Below are 14,834 nucleotides of genomic sequence, written 5' to 3'. Positions count from 1 at the left end.
AAAAAAAAAAAAGAAGAGGACATTCGGACAGAGACCAGGGATGTGCACTCTGAGAACAGGCCATGTGAGGACACCGGGAAAAGGGGGCCGTCTGCAAGCCAAGGAGAGAGGCCTCAGAGAAAACCAGCCTGCCAGCACATGGATCTTGGACTTCTAGCCTCCAGAACTGTGAGAAATAAACTTCTGTCCCTGAAGCCCCCAGTCTGTGGTACTATGTTATGGCAGCCAGAGCTGACTAAGACACTATGTGAGTGCTTGGCATGTACTTTACCTCATAGGGTGGGTTCTTTTATCCCCATGTTCCCAATAAGGAAATGAGGCTCAGAGAGGGGTGGAGACTTGCCCAAGGTCACACAGGTGTTAAGTGGTGGAGCTAGGCTTCCACAGCTGGAGCTCTCAGCCCCTCCAAGAGGTGGGGCTCAGAGGAGAGGGGGCAAGGGGCAGTGCCAGGCTGAGGTCACTCACGTGGGTCTCGATGCTGAGGAAGTTCAGGCCATTCTGGTTGATGGCAAGGATGCAGGGGGCCAGCACAGCCACATTGCTGCAGCTCTGGATGAAGAAGAAGGAGGAGCCGAACATGGGTGAGGCGCTGAGGAGGCCTGGAGTGGGAAAGGGGTGATCAGCGTGAGGGGCTCAGCAGTGACAGCCAGGGCCCTCACCTGCATGGCCACCTGCTGCCCACGTCTTTCCTCACTGTGGCTGACAAAGGAGTCCTCTGGGTCCCCCCCTGCCTCGTCATCCTCCTGTCTCTGCACCTTCCTCTCTCCCCGCTCACAGCAATTCTCCCCAATTGCCAGCTCTATCTGCCCAGGGCTACTCAGAGCCTAGGTGGTGCCCCATGGTGAAAATTTTAGAAAGGTGTTCTCTTGAGACAGCTCTGCTTGGCTAGCACGGAAAATGTCTTTGTACAAAGAAAAAAGGTGCCCCCATCTCCACCCTTCAGCACCCCCTCCTCAGCAAAGCCCCCTATGATTATCTCCCCCAGCCCTGGACTCTTACCCAGAAACTGGGCACGGGCCTGATGAGGGCTGAGTGCCTGTGTCTGCTGCCGGTGCTGGCTGACCAGGTTGAGCCAGGCTGAGCCAGCCATGGTATGGTAGAGCAGGGCTGGGATGTACTCCTGGACCTCCCGCCTGGATGGTGGGAAGAATGGTCCTGAGTGCTTGTCACCATCACCACATGAGCTCTGCACACACAGTCTCATTCAATCCTCACTTCAAGGCAGGTGTTATGCACAATGGATGCGATCTTTGCACCTCCCTGGAAGACTAAATGCTGGAAAGTGCTGATGAAGATAGATATAAAGTGCTCACACAGTATGTTGGCACACAGTAGTTGCTCAATAACTGCTGGCCAACACCACTAGGCTCCCTGTTTGAAGATGAGGGGACTGAGGCTCTGAGAAGTTCACTGGCTTGTCTAAGTCACACAGTAAGCAAGTGAGGGCTGAGACTTGAATCCAAGGCAGGTTCATCCTCTGTAGCCCCTGCCTCCAAGGAGAAGCCCAGGCCAGAGGGTGAGAAACACCCAGGGTGGGGGATGAATACCAGGGCAGGCAAAGCCGCCAACACCGCTGGTCAGAGCATGGGGAGAGGAATGCTGTGACCCCTCCTGCTCCTGAGGGGCCATCAGCCCCCCACCCACACTCCAGTCCCTTCTCTCTGACACATGTTGGCTACCTCCGGGCAACTCCTTCTCCTCTCAGGACATCTAGAAAATACCAACAGCTGTTCTAGTCTGTTCCAGCTGCCCTGGGCTGCAGACTGGGGAAGGGCTGGGAGAAAATCAGGGGAGCCCCATTCTCCGAAGAGACCCTGCCCCAGGTATATCTTTCCTTCTTTGCACTGCTGGGGTAAGACCGTGGCATCTGGACCCAGCCTCCCCAGGTCTGCATCCTGGTCCCCCACTCCCTCCGCATTAGCTGGGTAAGCTTCAGTAAACCATGTAACCTCTCAGGGCCTCAGTTGCCTCATCTGTATGAGGGGAAAATAAAGTGCAGTTGGGAAGATTAGCTAAGATAATGCACACAGAATGCCTTGCAAAAATTAAGAACTCAATGATTATTTTTATCCAGGATTGGGATTATACCTTTATGTGCTTCCTTTGCTTTTTGCATAAAACTACAACATCAAAGAGCTTTACATATTGAGCCCTTACTGGATTACAAGCACTAGGACATACACTGTACATACATTATCTTACTATTAGTCACACCAGTGATTCTCAAAGTATGGCCGAGGGTCTGGGAGGCCAAAGCCACTTCCATAATAAGTCTAAGATGTTATTTGTGTTTCCCCTCTTACTCTCTCACACATGGACGGTGGAGTTTGGCCAATGCTGCTACAAGAGACTGACTGCAGAAGCAGATCTGAGGATCCAGCGCCCTTCCATTAAGCCAGGTGGTAAAGAGATTTGTAAAATGCAAAACAGTTCCACTCTTCTCACTAAGTTTTTTGAGAAAACATAGTTTTTTTTTCAGAAGTTATTTATACTAACATGTAATGTTAATTTATATTATTTGTATTATAATTATTCCTCATATATTTTTAAACTATTAGTTATTTCCATTAACATATAACCTATTATCCTAAAATTAACTAATACATCAATATTTTATGTTGTTTCTCAGTTTTAATTTGAAAATGGTAAATATATCAATAGGTATAATACACATAAACAAAAGATCTTTGGGGTCCTATTTTTAGAGAGTAAAAAGGTACTGAGACCAAGTCTGAGAAGGACTGTTTTGTCACCTCTTTGAGAACATCAGTTTAAAGGCTGCCTAGCACCCAGGATTTATTGAAGGAGCCCCCTGTGTTGGACAGGGGCTGCTGCTGTATGCGACACCACTTGTGTGGCCAAATCTTTCTGCATGGCCATGTATATTTCCTTGACCACAGTTGTGTGTGTCCTGGAAGCCTTTTAATCATTAAATTTGCTCTGAGCTATGAATGCCAAATTGAAGCAACCTGTTGTGGGAGGAGGTGGGTTCCCAGCTCACGGTGAGCTGGCTGACTTCAGGCCCATGGCCAGGACAGCCCTTTCCCAGTCTGCCTGCTGGTGTGAAAGGGGCCCATGGGGGCCAGGGAAGAGCAGCTCTGAGGAGCGCGGGGTGGGGGAAGGGCTACCAGGTGGGCAGGTGCTCACAAGCTGGGCAGGTAGAAGTGGTCCTTGACCCGGTGCTGCAGTGAGGCCAGCTTGGACACTTGTTGCAGCTCCTGTTCGCTGGGCCGGCTGGCAGGCATGCTGCTGAAGAGGCCCTTCAGGTAGTCAGGCAGGACCTGTTGGGGAGCACTCCGATGAGGGGCTGCAGGCAGACATGCACTCGGGCATCCAGTCACAGAGGGAGTGCAGACACAACATGTTAATGGTTCCAGTCACATTCACTTCTGGGGGTGGGGTGGTCTGTCCCTTTCCTGGGCTTTGGGGACAGATGAAGGAGGAATGCGAGGGTGAGCGTGTGGCGTTGACGCCCACGACAGTCTCCACGGTGACCTGGGAAGCATGGGAGCATCCACACTGCGGTATGTGGGCGTGTCTGCTGGGCTGGGCTTACTGAAAGCTGAACATGCTCAAGTCACTAAAACAGGCCCATGGGCCGTACCCTTGGAATCTGATTCACGAGATCTGGGGCAGGACTTGAGGGTTTGCATTTTAACAAGTTCCCAAGGGATGCTGTTGGCCTACATGCCACACCTGGACCAACGCTGTTCCGGACTGCTTTGGGTAGTTGGCAACAGCGACTCCACGTGGCCACAAAAGCCAACTGACCGTATTTTGTACTCAGAATTGCTGAAGCTTTGGCAGCAGTTCCATAAAAACACGCATTCTCTGTCCAAGCACTTCCACAAATGTTAGCACAGGAGGGGAGAACTGGATTGTGTAAATCCCAGGACCCTGACTTAAAGGACCAAGTATCAAAGCGGAATAACAGAAAGAGAAAAAGAACAACAGTAGGTGGCTCAGTTGGTTAAGAGTTTGCTCAAGAGTGCGAGCTCTGAGCAACAGGGTCACCGGTTCAATTCCCACATGGGCCAGTGAGCTGTGCCCAGGCTGAGCTGCCACTGAGCTGCCAACAGGTGGCTGGATGGCTCAGCTGGTGAGAGCACGTGCTCCTAACAACAAGGTTGCCTATTCGGGATGGTGGGCTCTGCCCACCCGCAACTAAAGACTGAACTCCGCACCTTGAGCTGAGCTGCCACCTGGTAGCTCAGGGGATAGAGCACGTGCTCTTAACAACAAGACTGCCAGTTCAACTCCCACATGGGATGGTGGCTATGCCCCCCGCAACTAATTGAACATGGCACCTTGAGCTGAGTGGCGCAACTGGACTCGGAGCTGAGCTAGCTGTGCCCTCCACAACTAAGACTGAAGGACAACAACTTGGCTGTTCCCCTTCCCCAATTTCCCCAACACTGTTTCCCTCCCCCAACTCCCCAATAAAATCTTAAAAAAAAAAAAAAAGAACAACGCCAGCCAAAGCCTGCTTATGCCTTTGAGTGAGGAACAGGCCAAGTGCTGGGAGAAGGAGAAAATCAGGAAGAAAGGTGAAGTCAGAGGGCTCTCGTGAAAGAGGTGCTGTTTGGGGCAGCCTTGCTGGGGAGGACTTAGAAAAGCAGAGATGCAGGAAGGGCAGGCCTGGCAGAGTGATGGCACCTGCAAAGGTCCGAGAATTAGGCAATGAGGGTGACGTCGTTTGACCGCTCTGAGGAGACCACGCACAGGAGTCGAGGCACCCGGGGCTAGAAATGCCAGCAGGGCCCACCCAACGCATGAAGGCCCCAAACGCCAAGGCCACGGAGTCTGACCACATAGGCCTGAGGGAACTTGGAAGTTTCCAGAGTATCAGAGTGGCCCATGCGTGCTGACCTGGTTGTAGTGCATGGTCACGTATAGCTCATTCTCAAACTTGAGTGGCTGATCCCAGAGCACGCGCCGGAACCACAGCATGTAGCCGCCGTCCACCTGCTCCATCTCCGAGGCTACATCCAGGATGTAGGCGCTGCGGCTGAGTGGGCACACATGCTGGCCTGCAGAGAGCCAGGGGCAGCTGGGTGGGGCATTCACAGGCACATGTGTGTGCCCGTGCAGAACACACATGCAGACCCCAACCTGCCACCCAGGCGAGGCATCACCTTGGGCAAGTCCCCTCCCCACTTTGGGACACGGCGTCCTCAGTAAAGGAGAGCATATTACGGAACAGGGTGACCTGCGTTTGTGGAATGCTGATGACCAGAGATGGGAATACCTCCAATTCAAAGCTACAGCTCCCTAGGTCTAGGACAGTGTCTCGGGTTAGGCTCAGAGAAAGCCTAGTCCCTTTCCAGAGGAGGCTGGGGACAAGGAGAAGCACAATGGGCCTCAGATCAAGAGACCCAATGGGTGCCTTTCTGCAGAACTCCTTCAAGAGAGACCCCTGCTGGGCTCCTGGACGGGTGGGGGGTGGGGAGGACTGGGGTCTGGCATTGAGTGGGTCTGAGCCTGTAGGAGAAGCTTGTTTTTATTCTCCACACTGACATTTCTGCTCCCTGTCCCACATCTTCAGTAAAATTTTACCAAAGAGAAGGGGTGTGGCATGATGATAAAGTCCAGACTCATGAGGCCAGATTACCTAGGTTCAAATCCCAACTGTGTGACCTTACGTAAGTCCCTTAACCTCCATGGCAGGCTGAATAATGGCCCTGCCCCAAAGATGTCCATGTCCTAATCCCTGGAACCTGTGAATACATTACCTTCAAGGCAAAAAGGATTTTGCAAATGTGATTAAGGATCTTGGGATGGGGAAATTATCCTGGGTTATCCAAGTGAACCCAATGTAATCTCAAGGATTCTTATAAGAAGATGGGAGGGAGAGAGAGGGAAAGGGGGGTGAGAGAGGAGGAGGGGAAGACAGAGGGGGAGAGGGAGAGGGGCGGGGAGAGAGGGACACGGGGAGACGGGGAGAGGGGGAGATGCTACACTGCTGGCTCTGAAGATGGAGGAAGGGCCATGAGCCAAGGAATGCAGGCAGCCTCTACAAGCCGGAAAAGGCAAGAAAACAATTTCTCCCCTAAAGCCTCCAGAAGGAACCAGCCCAGATGACACTCTGATTTCAAGACTTCTGACCTTCAGAATTGTAAGACAAAAAATGAGTGTTGTTTTCAGCCCCTAAGTATGTGGTGATGTTACAGTAGCAATAGGAAATTACTACAGCCTCTGTGGGCCTTGGTTTCCCCATCTGCAAACGGGGATGACAGCAGTCTTCATTTCATAGGGTTGTTGTGGGGATTTAAAAAGCTGATAGAATTAAATGCTATGAACTGTGCCTGGGACATAGTATCTGCTCCATAAATGTCAGTTACTAGGACCGTTTTGTTACCGGCCTTCCCCCCACCACCCCACATGTCTTGGCCTGACTTGGGGCAAGCAGGGCTGAGGACAGACACATGCATGGTTCAGAGATGTGGAGGCAGTGGGGAGTGCTGGTTGAAGCAGATGAAGCCAACCAGCTGGTGGCAGGCCAGGCCATGGTCTAGAGTGGGTGGACGGCAGCTGGAAGGGGCTTTGGGCCACATGAAAAGGGCCTGGTGGGACCAAGGGTGGGGGCTCTTAGGGCCAACATCAAGGCATAAGTGGCAGGAAAAATGCTTGCACTTGTGGGTTCCAGGAGTCGGGACCTATTAAAGGAAACCTTCCTAGGGTGGAAGCTCCTTGAGGGTAGGGACCACTGAGCAAGCCCTGGGGGGCAGAGGGAGGAATCAGAGGGCCCCGTCCTCCGTGAACTCAAAGTCTGGTGGGTGAGACAAAGTTACACACCATGGAGCAGACAAGGACAAACAAAGGGCTGAAGGGGTTCTCAGTGCACAGAGAGGTCCTTCCACATGGGGGTCAAGGGGCACCCGGGAGGAAGTGGCATTTGACCTGGACCCTACAGGCCAAGGTGGTAGGCATGAGCCCAGCATGCTCGTCTTTCTGGACATTCACCTTGGTTGGTGACAACAAAGATGACGTACTCATTGAAGGCCTCAGGGCGTGTCAGAGCCATCTCAGCACAGATCTCTTCCACCACATCCAGGGCCACCTAGGGGGAGGGAAGAGTGAGGCTGTGCCAGTCAGGCTGACCTGTCCTCCCAGCCTGTCCAGGCCCTAGGAGGCCAAGTGCAGAGCTCCTCAGGCCCTCGGCATAGAGGCGAGGGTCCTCTAAGGTCTCTGAGAATCAGCTTCATGCAGAGAAGGAGCACGGCTTTTGGAGTCTGAGAGGCTTGTCCCTTACCCGCAGTATGACCTGAGCTGGAGGCTCCACCTCTCCAAGGCTCAGTCTGGTCTTCTGAGAACTATGCTCTGCCTCATGGGGCTGTGCAAGAGCCTGGGAGGTGACCAGTATTCTTGGGGGCCCACCCCGAAGACTGAGGTGTCCCTGCCCCTCCAGCAGCTGCCTGCGAGAGACATTCCCTCACTTACGGCACACGTTTTGATTTTGAGATGACGTTCGAGGCCTCCAGGAAGAAGAAAGAGCTGCCTCTTGGAACTGCGGCCCGCCTGGGACAAGGAAGGGCGAGGAGTTGGGAGAGGCTGGGTCCTGGGATCTGGGCCAGCCATTGTCCCCGCCATGGGCATCCCCAAGCCAAGAGGTTCTGGGCAGGCACGTGCAGAACACTTATGTACCTGGGCCTGACAGGGCCCATCTGCATGTAACTGAGCACACGACAGGGTCACTGGGCAAGGCTCATGTCTCACACTCATCCTGACCCCCGCCCTCACTGCACACTTACCAACATGGCCCGAAGCTCCATGCTGCTAGGGAGCTCCAGACGGCCACCAAAGCGCAAGGTTTTCTGCAGATTCTGCTCACAGGCCTTGGCAATCCCTACAGAGACAGGGTCAAGGCCTTGTTCAGGTTAAGCAGTAAGAGAAAGGGACTTCTCTTGTCAGCAGCCACAAGCTCACGGGGTTCTCGTCACAACCTGTGGTACAGGCTTTTACTTTCTGATTTGATAGTTGAGTAAACAGTTCAGACAGGGGCAGTGATTTGCCCAAGGTCAAGGGCTGGAATAGAAGAGCTGATTTTGAATGCACATCCCACGTGGTTAAGGCCTTTGGTCTAGACCAAGGGTCGGCAAACCACAGCTGGTGAGCCACATGTGGCTCTTTGGGTACGTACATGTGGCTCTGAAGTAAAATTGAAAATGAAAATAAAACTATCATAGTTTCACTTATAAAATTTTTAAAAGATATTATTCACATAATGGTGATTTCATTTGTTTTATGGCTCTTGAATACTTTTTAGATTGTTGTGAGGAATAGGATTTGCTCTTCCGTCTCAAAAGTTTGCCAACCCCGTGGCATAGACCACAATCCCCTGGGCTGCCTATGAGCCCTGGAAATAGCTGTCACCTTGAGCTGTTGACTGGGGAGCTTGCCCCTAACAGGCTGTGTGATGATGGTGATGCAGCTGTGCCCCTGCCAGCTGGGAACCCCTGGTCAACTACCTTCTCTCACTCAGGGGCCCAGTGCAGAAGACTCCGCCATCTGCTTCGCATTTCTCTGGCTAAGCAGTGCTCTCACCCTGCTCTGGGGACGGGTCAAATCCAGAATTTTAGGGCACATTCAGCTGCCTTCATGACTCTGGGAACTCTTTCCTGGAGCTGGGCCTATTTACCTCTGAGCCTGAAAGTGTTTGTGAATTGAATCAAAAAGGATTCAGAGACAGAGAAAGGGAAGTCCCCCTAGCTCTTTCATGGCTGCTACAGTCAGGGACCCAGTAGTTGCCATGGAAACAAGGCTGGAGGTGAGGCCGAGGAATGGCCCCTTTTCTCCACACTCCAAGGGGGAAAAGGCTGAGACCTTGCCAGCAGCTTTGGGCCCACCCCCACCTGGACCCAATCAACAAGGGTTGATTGCCAGAAAAGCAAGGCCTCACCTCAGTACGCCAGGCCTTGCCACCTCCTTCTCTTCTTCTTCCAGATGCCACACTTTTCCACCTCCAAGCCTTTGCTCCTACCACTCAGCCTACCTAGAAATCCCTCCCATGTGCTCTACAGGAACAATACCTCCTCTGACATGCCACCCTCCCCATTAGATCAGACAACCCATCGCATCAGCCCCTGTGGAACCGCCACAAATGTTTAGGGAGAGAATTCATCCCAGTAAACACAGCCTGGGCACCTGTAAAGGGCCAGGCCCTCTGGGTTTCCCCTCCTGCTGACTGCCCAGCCAGGTCCCATGCAGATGGGCCTTCAGCCCTGGGTTTCTACTTGCTGGTCCCTCACCCTGGAAGGGCAGGCCTGGGGTCCGGCTCACATCTTGGAGGAAGCGAATGAGGTGTGGCTGGAGGACCTCAGAGCAGCTGTGGTATGCAGCCACGATGTACAGCAGCCTCCAGCCTCGCTGGCAGCTGTCCCTGTGAGGACACACACATAGGGTCACCTTACTAGGGTGCCATGCTAGGAGTCTCCTGGTCGGGCTGGAGGTCTCTTGTCCTCAGGCAGCTCCTGTGTTCTGAGGATGTTCCTTCCTGCCTGGTGAGAGCCGGGAAGGTGGCCCCAGAGCCTTGCTTGGGAAGCCAGGGTGGGAGGCAGGGAAGGAAGGAGATGAGGCCCCCGACACACACAAAGAAACAAGCCTTCCCTGGCTAGAATCTCTCTGGAGAGGCTTCTGGGTGAAGGTCCTTGAAGGAAGGCAAGGGGAACCTGCTGGGACCGTGCGAAGGTAAAGGCAGGTAAGGCCTGGGATGGGGATGGGGGCCAGAGGACGTGCTGAATGGTTCTAAAAGTTCCCAGGGGGAAGGAGAGAAAGTGGAGGAAGTGGAGGAGATGGGGACAGCGCACACTTTGGGCACCTGCTGTGTTCTGCTCCTGTGTGAGACACAGCAATTCACCATCACGTTGCCCTGGTGTGAGGTTTTCACTTGTGGGGACCTAGTGTCTGGGGACCTAGTCCCTAGGTCCATGTGGTGTAGAGGTGGGCACAAGAGCAGGGTCTGCCCAATTAGAGTTCAACCTCCCTCTGGCTATGGTGATTGGTGTGAAGACAGGAATGTGACCCAGGTCTAGCCAATCACAGCTCTGTATCCTCCAGCTATTGTGGTTGGTTCAGGGATGGACATGTGACCAAATCAGGCCAGATTTGGATTGATTTTTTTTTAAACTTTTTATTGGGGAATCAGGGGATGGGAACAGCACTGGAGAATTGGGGGAAGGGGAACAGACAAGTTGCTGTACTGTTTGTTCTTCAGTCTAGTTGTGGAGGACGTTGCTTCACTGGCCTAAGTTGGCACCATCATTGCGCTCTTCCTGGGCGAGGCAGATCAGTCACCGGCTTCTGGATGGCCGCTCACGGCGGCTGCTGGCCACTCACACTGGCTGCTGGCTACACACGGTAGCCCATGGCAACCCACTGCAGCAGAGGCTGCAGCCTATGCCGTCGCTGGCAACTCACGGCAGCCCTGCTCCAGGTTGAGCTGTTGTTCAGCATCTTAGCTGTAGAGGGCAGTGTCACTGGCCCTCATATGTGGAATCCGAACCGGGGCCCTGTGGCATCCCAAGCCAGCTCTTAACGAACGCGCCACTCGGCCAGCCCAGATTTTGAAATTTTTGCTGCAAGTATTGGTCAGTCTTGCTTTCCCTGGGATTGCTAAGCTGGGAAATGTCTCCCCAGAGCTACCATCTTGCCAATCTATGGAAGATGTTGCTTGGGAATGATATCAACACAGAGGAAAGCAGGGCCAGGATACAGAGAAAGCCTGCTTCCTGGTGACACCTGGATCTAGCTATTCCTAAAGTCATATGCGGGACTTTCCAGTTACCTGAACCCTCTTTTGCTTAAACCAGCTTGAATTGGGTTTCATCACTTGCCACCAAAAACCTGGACTCACATATTATCACAGCCATTTTACAGATAAAGAAACTGAAGCTCTGATAGTAGGAATGGTTTGTCTCAAACCAAACAATTCCAAATACATGTGCTTTATCGAGTGAGAAAGAGGAGTGAGGAAAGAATCTGGAAGTGGAAGGTTTGACTGCCCCTCCTGGACATGGACATGGCGGGGGAAGGGAAGACAGAGGTGAAGGCCCAGCTCACTCACTGCTTGGTGCTGGTGTTATCTGTGATCTGCTTCACAACTTGGCAGTAACACTCGTCCCGCATGACCTCATGGTCCCCGCACAGCTGTAGGGGCGCAGTCCAGGTCACACGCCACATACCAGGCACATAAGAACAGGGTGATGGCCCTTCCCCGGTCCCCTCCCACCAGGGGGATGCACTCCTTTTTGGGCCACACAAGAAGCTGCCCACCCCAACATCCTGCAACTCTGCTTGGCAGATGGGGAAAGTGAGCCACAGAGCAGGAAGGAGAGCATTGGGCAAAGTCAGTGCACTGACCTTCAAGAGGGTACAAAGCACATCCAGTTCACTCTGGCCCTTCAGCGGAGCATCCCCCATGAACCGCATCACAGCTGTAGGAAAAACCTCTCAGGCCACCAGACCCCTAGCTGTCCACCTACCTCAGGGAAACCCAGGATTAGGCCCCTCCCTGAGAGGCTGTGGTCAGGGCAGCGGGGGGCTTTGCTTCTCTTAAAGGGGCCCATGTCTGAGTTGAGGGAGGGGAAGTATCTGAGGACCAGAGGAGTGGTGATGAGCAGGGGTCACACAGTGCTGGCCAGGGCCCTGGGCACAGTCCCACCCCACACCTAGGAACATGTCAGTGGCCATCTTGTTGAGGCTGTTGTCGCTGAGCTCGATGAGTGATTCCTGGAGTGGGGTCTGCAAAGGGAGGGAGGGGTTGTGTCATGATGGGGGAGGGACAAGTCAGAAAAGAGGAGGGTCACATGGATGTCCTGTCTCATGACAGCAGGGTCCCATTCACCAGAAGGGAGCTGGGCCGCACTGCAGACAGATGCCACCCCTGGGAGGAATTAGGCCCTCAGGGTTTTGAGAGCTGGGGTTCCTCTGAGAACAAGGCTGTTTGCCCCAGGGGCCTGGGAGCAGACTCCTGCGTCACCATTTTACAGATGGGGAAACTGAGGCCTGGGGTTGGGCACCTTGGTGAAGCAAAGCATGTCCTCCAAGGTTCTGGACTCCCGGCCCTCCTTGGATTTCAGCCTGAGGCCATCCCTGCAACAGGAAGTGGACACTGCTGACCAGTCTTGCCTCCCAGCCTGTGGCTACATCCTTTTCCCACACAGGAATATTCTTGATCCATGTCAGTCCACCAGGCAGAAAGACTCCCAGAAGCTGAGGCTGTAGATGGGCCTCACACTTGGGTGATTTCTCATCCCTCCACCAGAAGTGGGGTCTTCCCACTTGGACAACTCCAAGAAGCCCCAGTAGGACCCTCCTCATGGTCGGGATGAGGGGTGGGGCCACCACTCACTGAGGTCTCCTCCTGGGGTCTCGGAAATACTTCTGGGCAAACTCCAGCATTGTGTATGGTAGGAGGGCCAGGCCGTCCACCCCACGGTCAGCTGAGCCAGACCTGACTGGGGAACCCTGCAGGAGGACAGGAGATAGGAAGGCCTGTCCACCACACCAGCCACCACATACCCCTACCCACCATCAAAGCTGACAATGTAACCCCAGACTGACTACGTCTAGTTTCAGGTTGCCCCTCCCTCTACCCCTGTGGACCCACCCCCATTCAGTTGGCCTGCCCCCTCATCCAGGTCACACCCACTACATACCCAGCTGATCCCACTCCCCTGCCCCACTTGGCCACGCCCCACCACCAGGCCCATCCCTGCCAGGGTCCGCCTCTCCAGCTGCCTAGGTGAGCTGACTTTGCCCCTCACTACTTAGTTATACCTCACTCCATCCCTTGCTAGCACCACTCCACATGCCTGACCCTGCCCCACTCACTTGGCCCTGCCCCATCCCAGGGCTAGTCCTACCCCATCGATCTGGTCACAACCCTTCCGCCGACTCCACTCTCTCTACCCCACTTGGCCTCACCTCCAACCACCTCTGGTCACATCCCACGGGTCACACATCTGGCTAGCCCTACTAGGTTGGCCCCATCCCAGAACTGGCCTAGGCTGACCTTGCTCTGGTCCATCTCCACAGTCAGGCTGACCCCCTGGCTGTCTCCGCCCTATTGGCCTCGCCCCACCAGTCTCACCTTCCTCCTGCGGCCCACTTCCTGTGCAGCAGCAGTGGAGGCCACGGCCGCAGCTACAGCAGCGGCGCGACCCCGGCCCGGCTCGGCAGGCAGCTGCAGGAAGTCGGGGGCAGCCGCGGGCTGCACCAGCTCGGAAGGGAAGCGTCCCACGCGCCCGTGGATGGTCCCAAACTTCCAACCTAGAAGGCAGGAAAAGTCAGGCAAACAGGAGGGTCTCCTCTTGGAACTAAGGGGCCCTCTCGGGATAGAGTTAGTAGCTTGGCCCCTCCCTAGGGTGAGGCACGCCTTGGAGTGCATTTACAGTTGAAACTGGATGCTCTGGGAAGGGAACGCATTCCCTCAGTGGGAGGGGGAGCCCAATGTGTGGCACAGAGAGACTGGCTACAAACATGGAAACACTAATGCCCACAGAGAACCCTCAGCCAGATATGTAGGCAGAGGGCTGGGCTGGTTGGCCACCAGGAGTCACTAGGAGGCCTGGCCAGCGCAGACCCCTTTGGGGCACTGAGAAACCCCCATCATGCACCTGCAGCGTGAGTGCATGAAACCAGGGTGAGCTGTTTGGGGTTTCCAGGTTTTGGAGCACTAGAGGCTGGACGGAGGATCCCTGGGTACCCACCAAAGTCTGGGCCTCTCCGTCGCAGCTCCTCCAGGTACACGACCTTCTTGCGGACAACACAGCCGGCACTGTAGCCTGTGGCCCAGGCGTACTTCAGCGTCAGCACCTGCCAGGGAGGCCCCCTTGCCCAGCCTCTCCCTCCCGGGCTCACCCACCCCAAGGAAACTGACCCATTCGAGGTGACTCCAGGGGCTGCAGGTGGATGATGTCGCCCTTGTGGAAGGTCAGCAGAGACGGGTCCTCAGGCAGGAAGTTCCTCACAGCAACCACGTAGTCAGAGTCCTGGGTTAGCCAGGGCAGGGTGAGGGGCCACAGTCCATCCCCCTCCTCCCTGAGAGCTGGGGCCACTCCCCTGCCCCTCACATCCACAGGTATTCCTCCCTATTCATCAGGAATATTTTTAGGTGAAAGAGGGTGGGGCATTCCAGGCGGAAGGAAGGGCTAGAGGCCTGAGTCTGACGAACAAAGATGTTAGAGCACTTGCATATGTCTTCCCCTCTATTCCTTACCAAAGCTTCCCCACTGAGGCCAGATGCTGGCCTGAGACAGAGATGACCTGCTCTTAGCCTGGGGGATGCTCATTCTGGAGGGAAGATGGGGGTAGACACTGCCAGTCAGCAGTGGTGGGCAGTACTGTCACTGCAGGAGGGTGAGGGATGTAATTGCTGTGGAGCTCAGAAGAGGTGCTGTGACACCCCTGCTGAGGGTGTAAGTATAGGTTTTTGAAGGAGTAGGCAAGAGGTGAAAGGGCATCCCAGGTGGAAGGCACAGCCTGTGTAAAGGCCTGAAGGCCTACAAGTCTATGGATACAGCCACTGCCCCCCACCCCCGCCACCCCAATCCATACTTCCCAGGCAGGCCTGGCTGGTATATCGGATGGGAGATCCCTGTTCTTAGGCCCTCAACTGCTGGCAGGGGGCCATCTGACCTTCTTCAGCTCCAGGATGAAGTCGTCCACCAGGGTCTTGACCTGATGAGCTCGGGCTGAGAAGAGGATGACCTTCTCGCTGGCTAAGTTGAATTCCAACATGTTCTGGGAGGGGATGGTCACAAAGAGGATATCTGCAAAGCTGGAGGATGGGATGGCGGCATGAGGGCAGGACCCCATGGCCAGAGGGACGCCCT

General features: G+C 54.5%; 1 protein-coding gene across 1 annotated transcript in view; it reads right to left on the bottom strand.

Annotated features, from left to right (window-relative positions):
• MYO15A (myosin XVA) overlaps nt 1-14,834 on the bottom strand; it is a 54,614-nt gene that overhangs the window by 4,693 nt on the left and 35,087 nt on the right. The window contains exons 46-62 of the mRNA XM_019656633.1: nt 14,638-14,779; nt 13,880-13,991; nt 13,710-13,784; nt 13,091-13,269; nt 12,350-12,465; nt 12,018-12,090; nt 11,667-11,739; nt 11,359-11,432; nt 11,063-11,145; nt 9,249-9,379; nt 7,752-7,846; nt 7,441-7,518; nt 6,964-7,060; nt 4,870-5,030; nt 3,148-3,281; nt 1,000-1,133; nt 466-599 (exon numbers count right to left, since the gene is read on the bottom strand). Of these exons, the coding sequence (XP_019512178.1) occupies nt 466-599; nt 1,000-1,133; nt 3,148-3,281; nt 4,870-5,030; nt 6,964-7,060; nt 7,441-7,518; nt 7,752-7,846; nt 9,249-9,379; nt 11,063-11,145; nt 11,359-11,432; nt 11,667-11,739; nt 12,018-12,090; nt 12,350-12,465; nt 13,091-13,269; nt 13,710-13,784; nt 13,880-13,991; nt 14,638-14,779 (1,891 nt within the window). The remainder of the gene's footprint in view (nt 1-465; nt 600-999; nt 1,134-3,147; nt 3,282-4,869; nt 5,031-6,963; nt 7,061-7,440; nt 7,519-7,751; nt 7,847-9,248; nt 9,380-11,062; nt 11,146-11,358; nt 11,433-11,666; nt 11,740-12,017; nt 12,091-12,349; nt 12,466-13,090; nt 13,270-13,709; nt 13,785-13,879; nt 13,992-14,637; nt 14,780-14,834) is intronic.

Source organism: Hipposideros armiger, unplaced genomic scaffold (genome assembly GCF_001890085.2).
Source record: "Hipposideros armiger isolate ML-2016 unplaced genomic scaffold, ASM189008v1 scaffold_264, whole genome shotgun sequence".
NCBI classification, from domain to species: Eukaryota; Metazoa; Chordata; class Mammalia; order Chiroptera; family Hipposideridae; genus Hipposideros; species Hipposideros armiger.
This window is presented reverse-complemented; position numbering and strand designations above follow the sequence as displayed.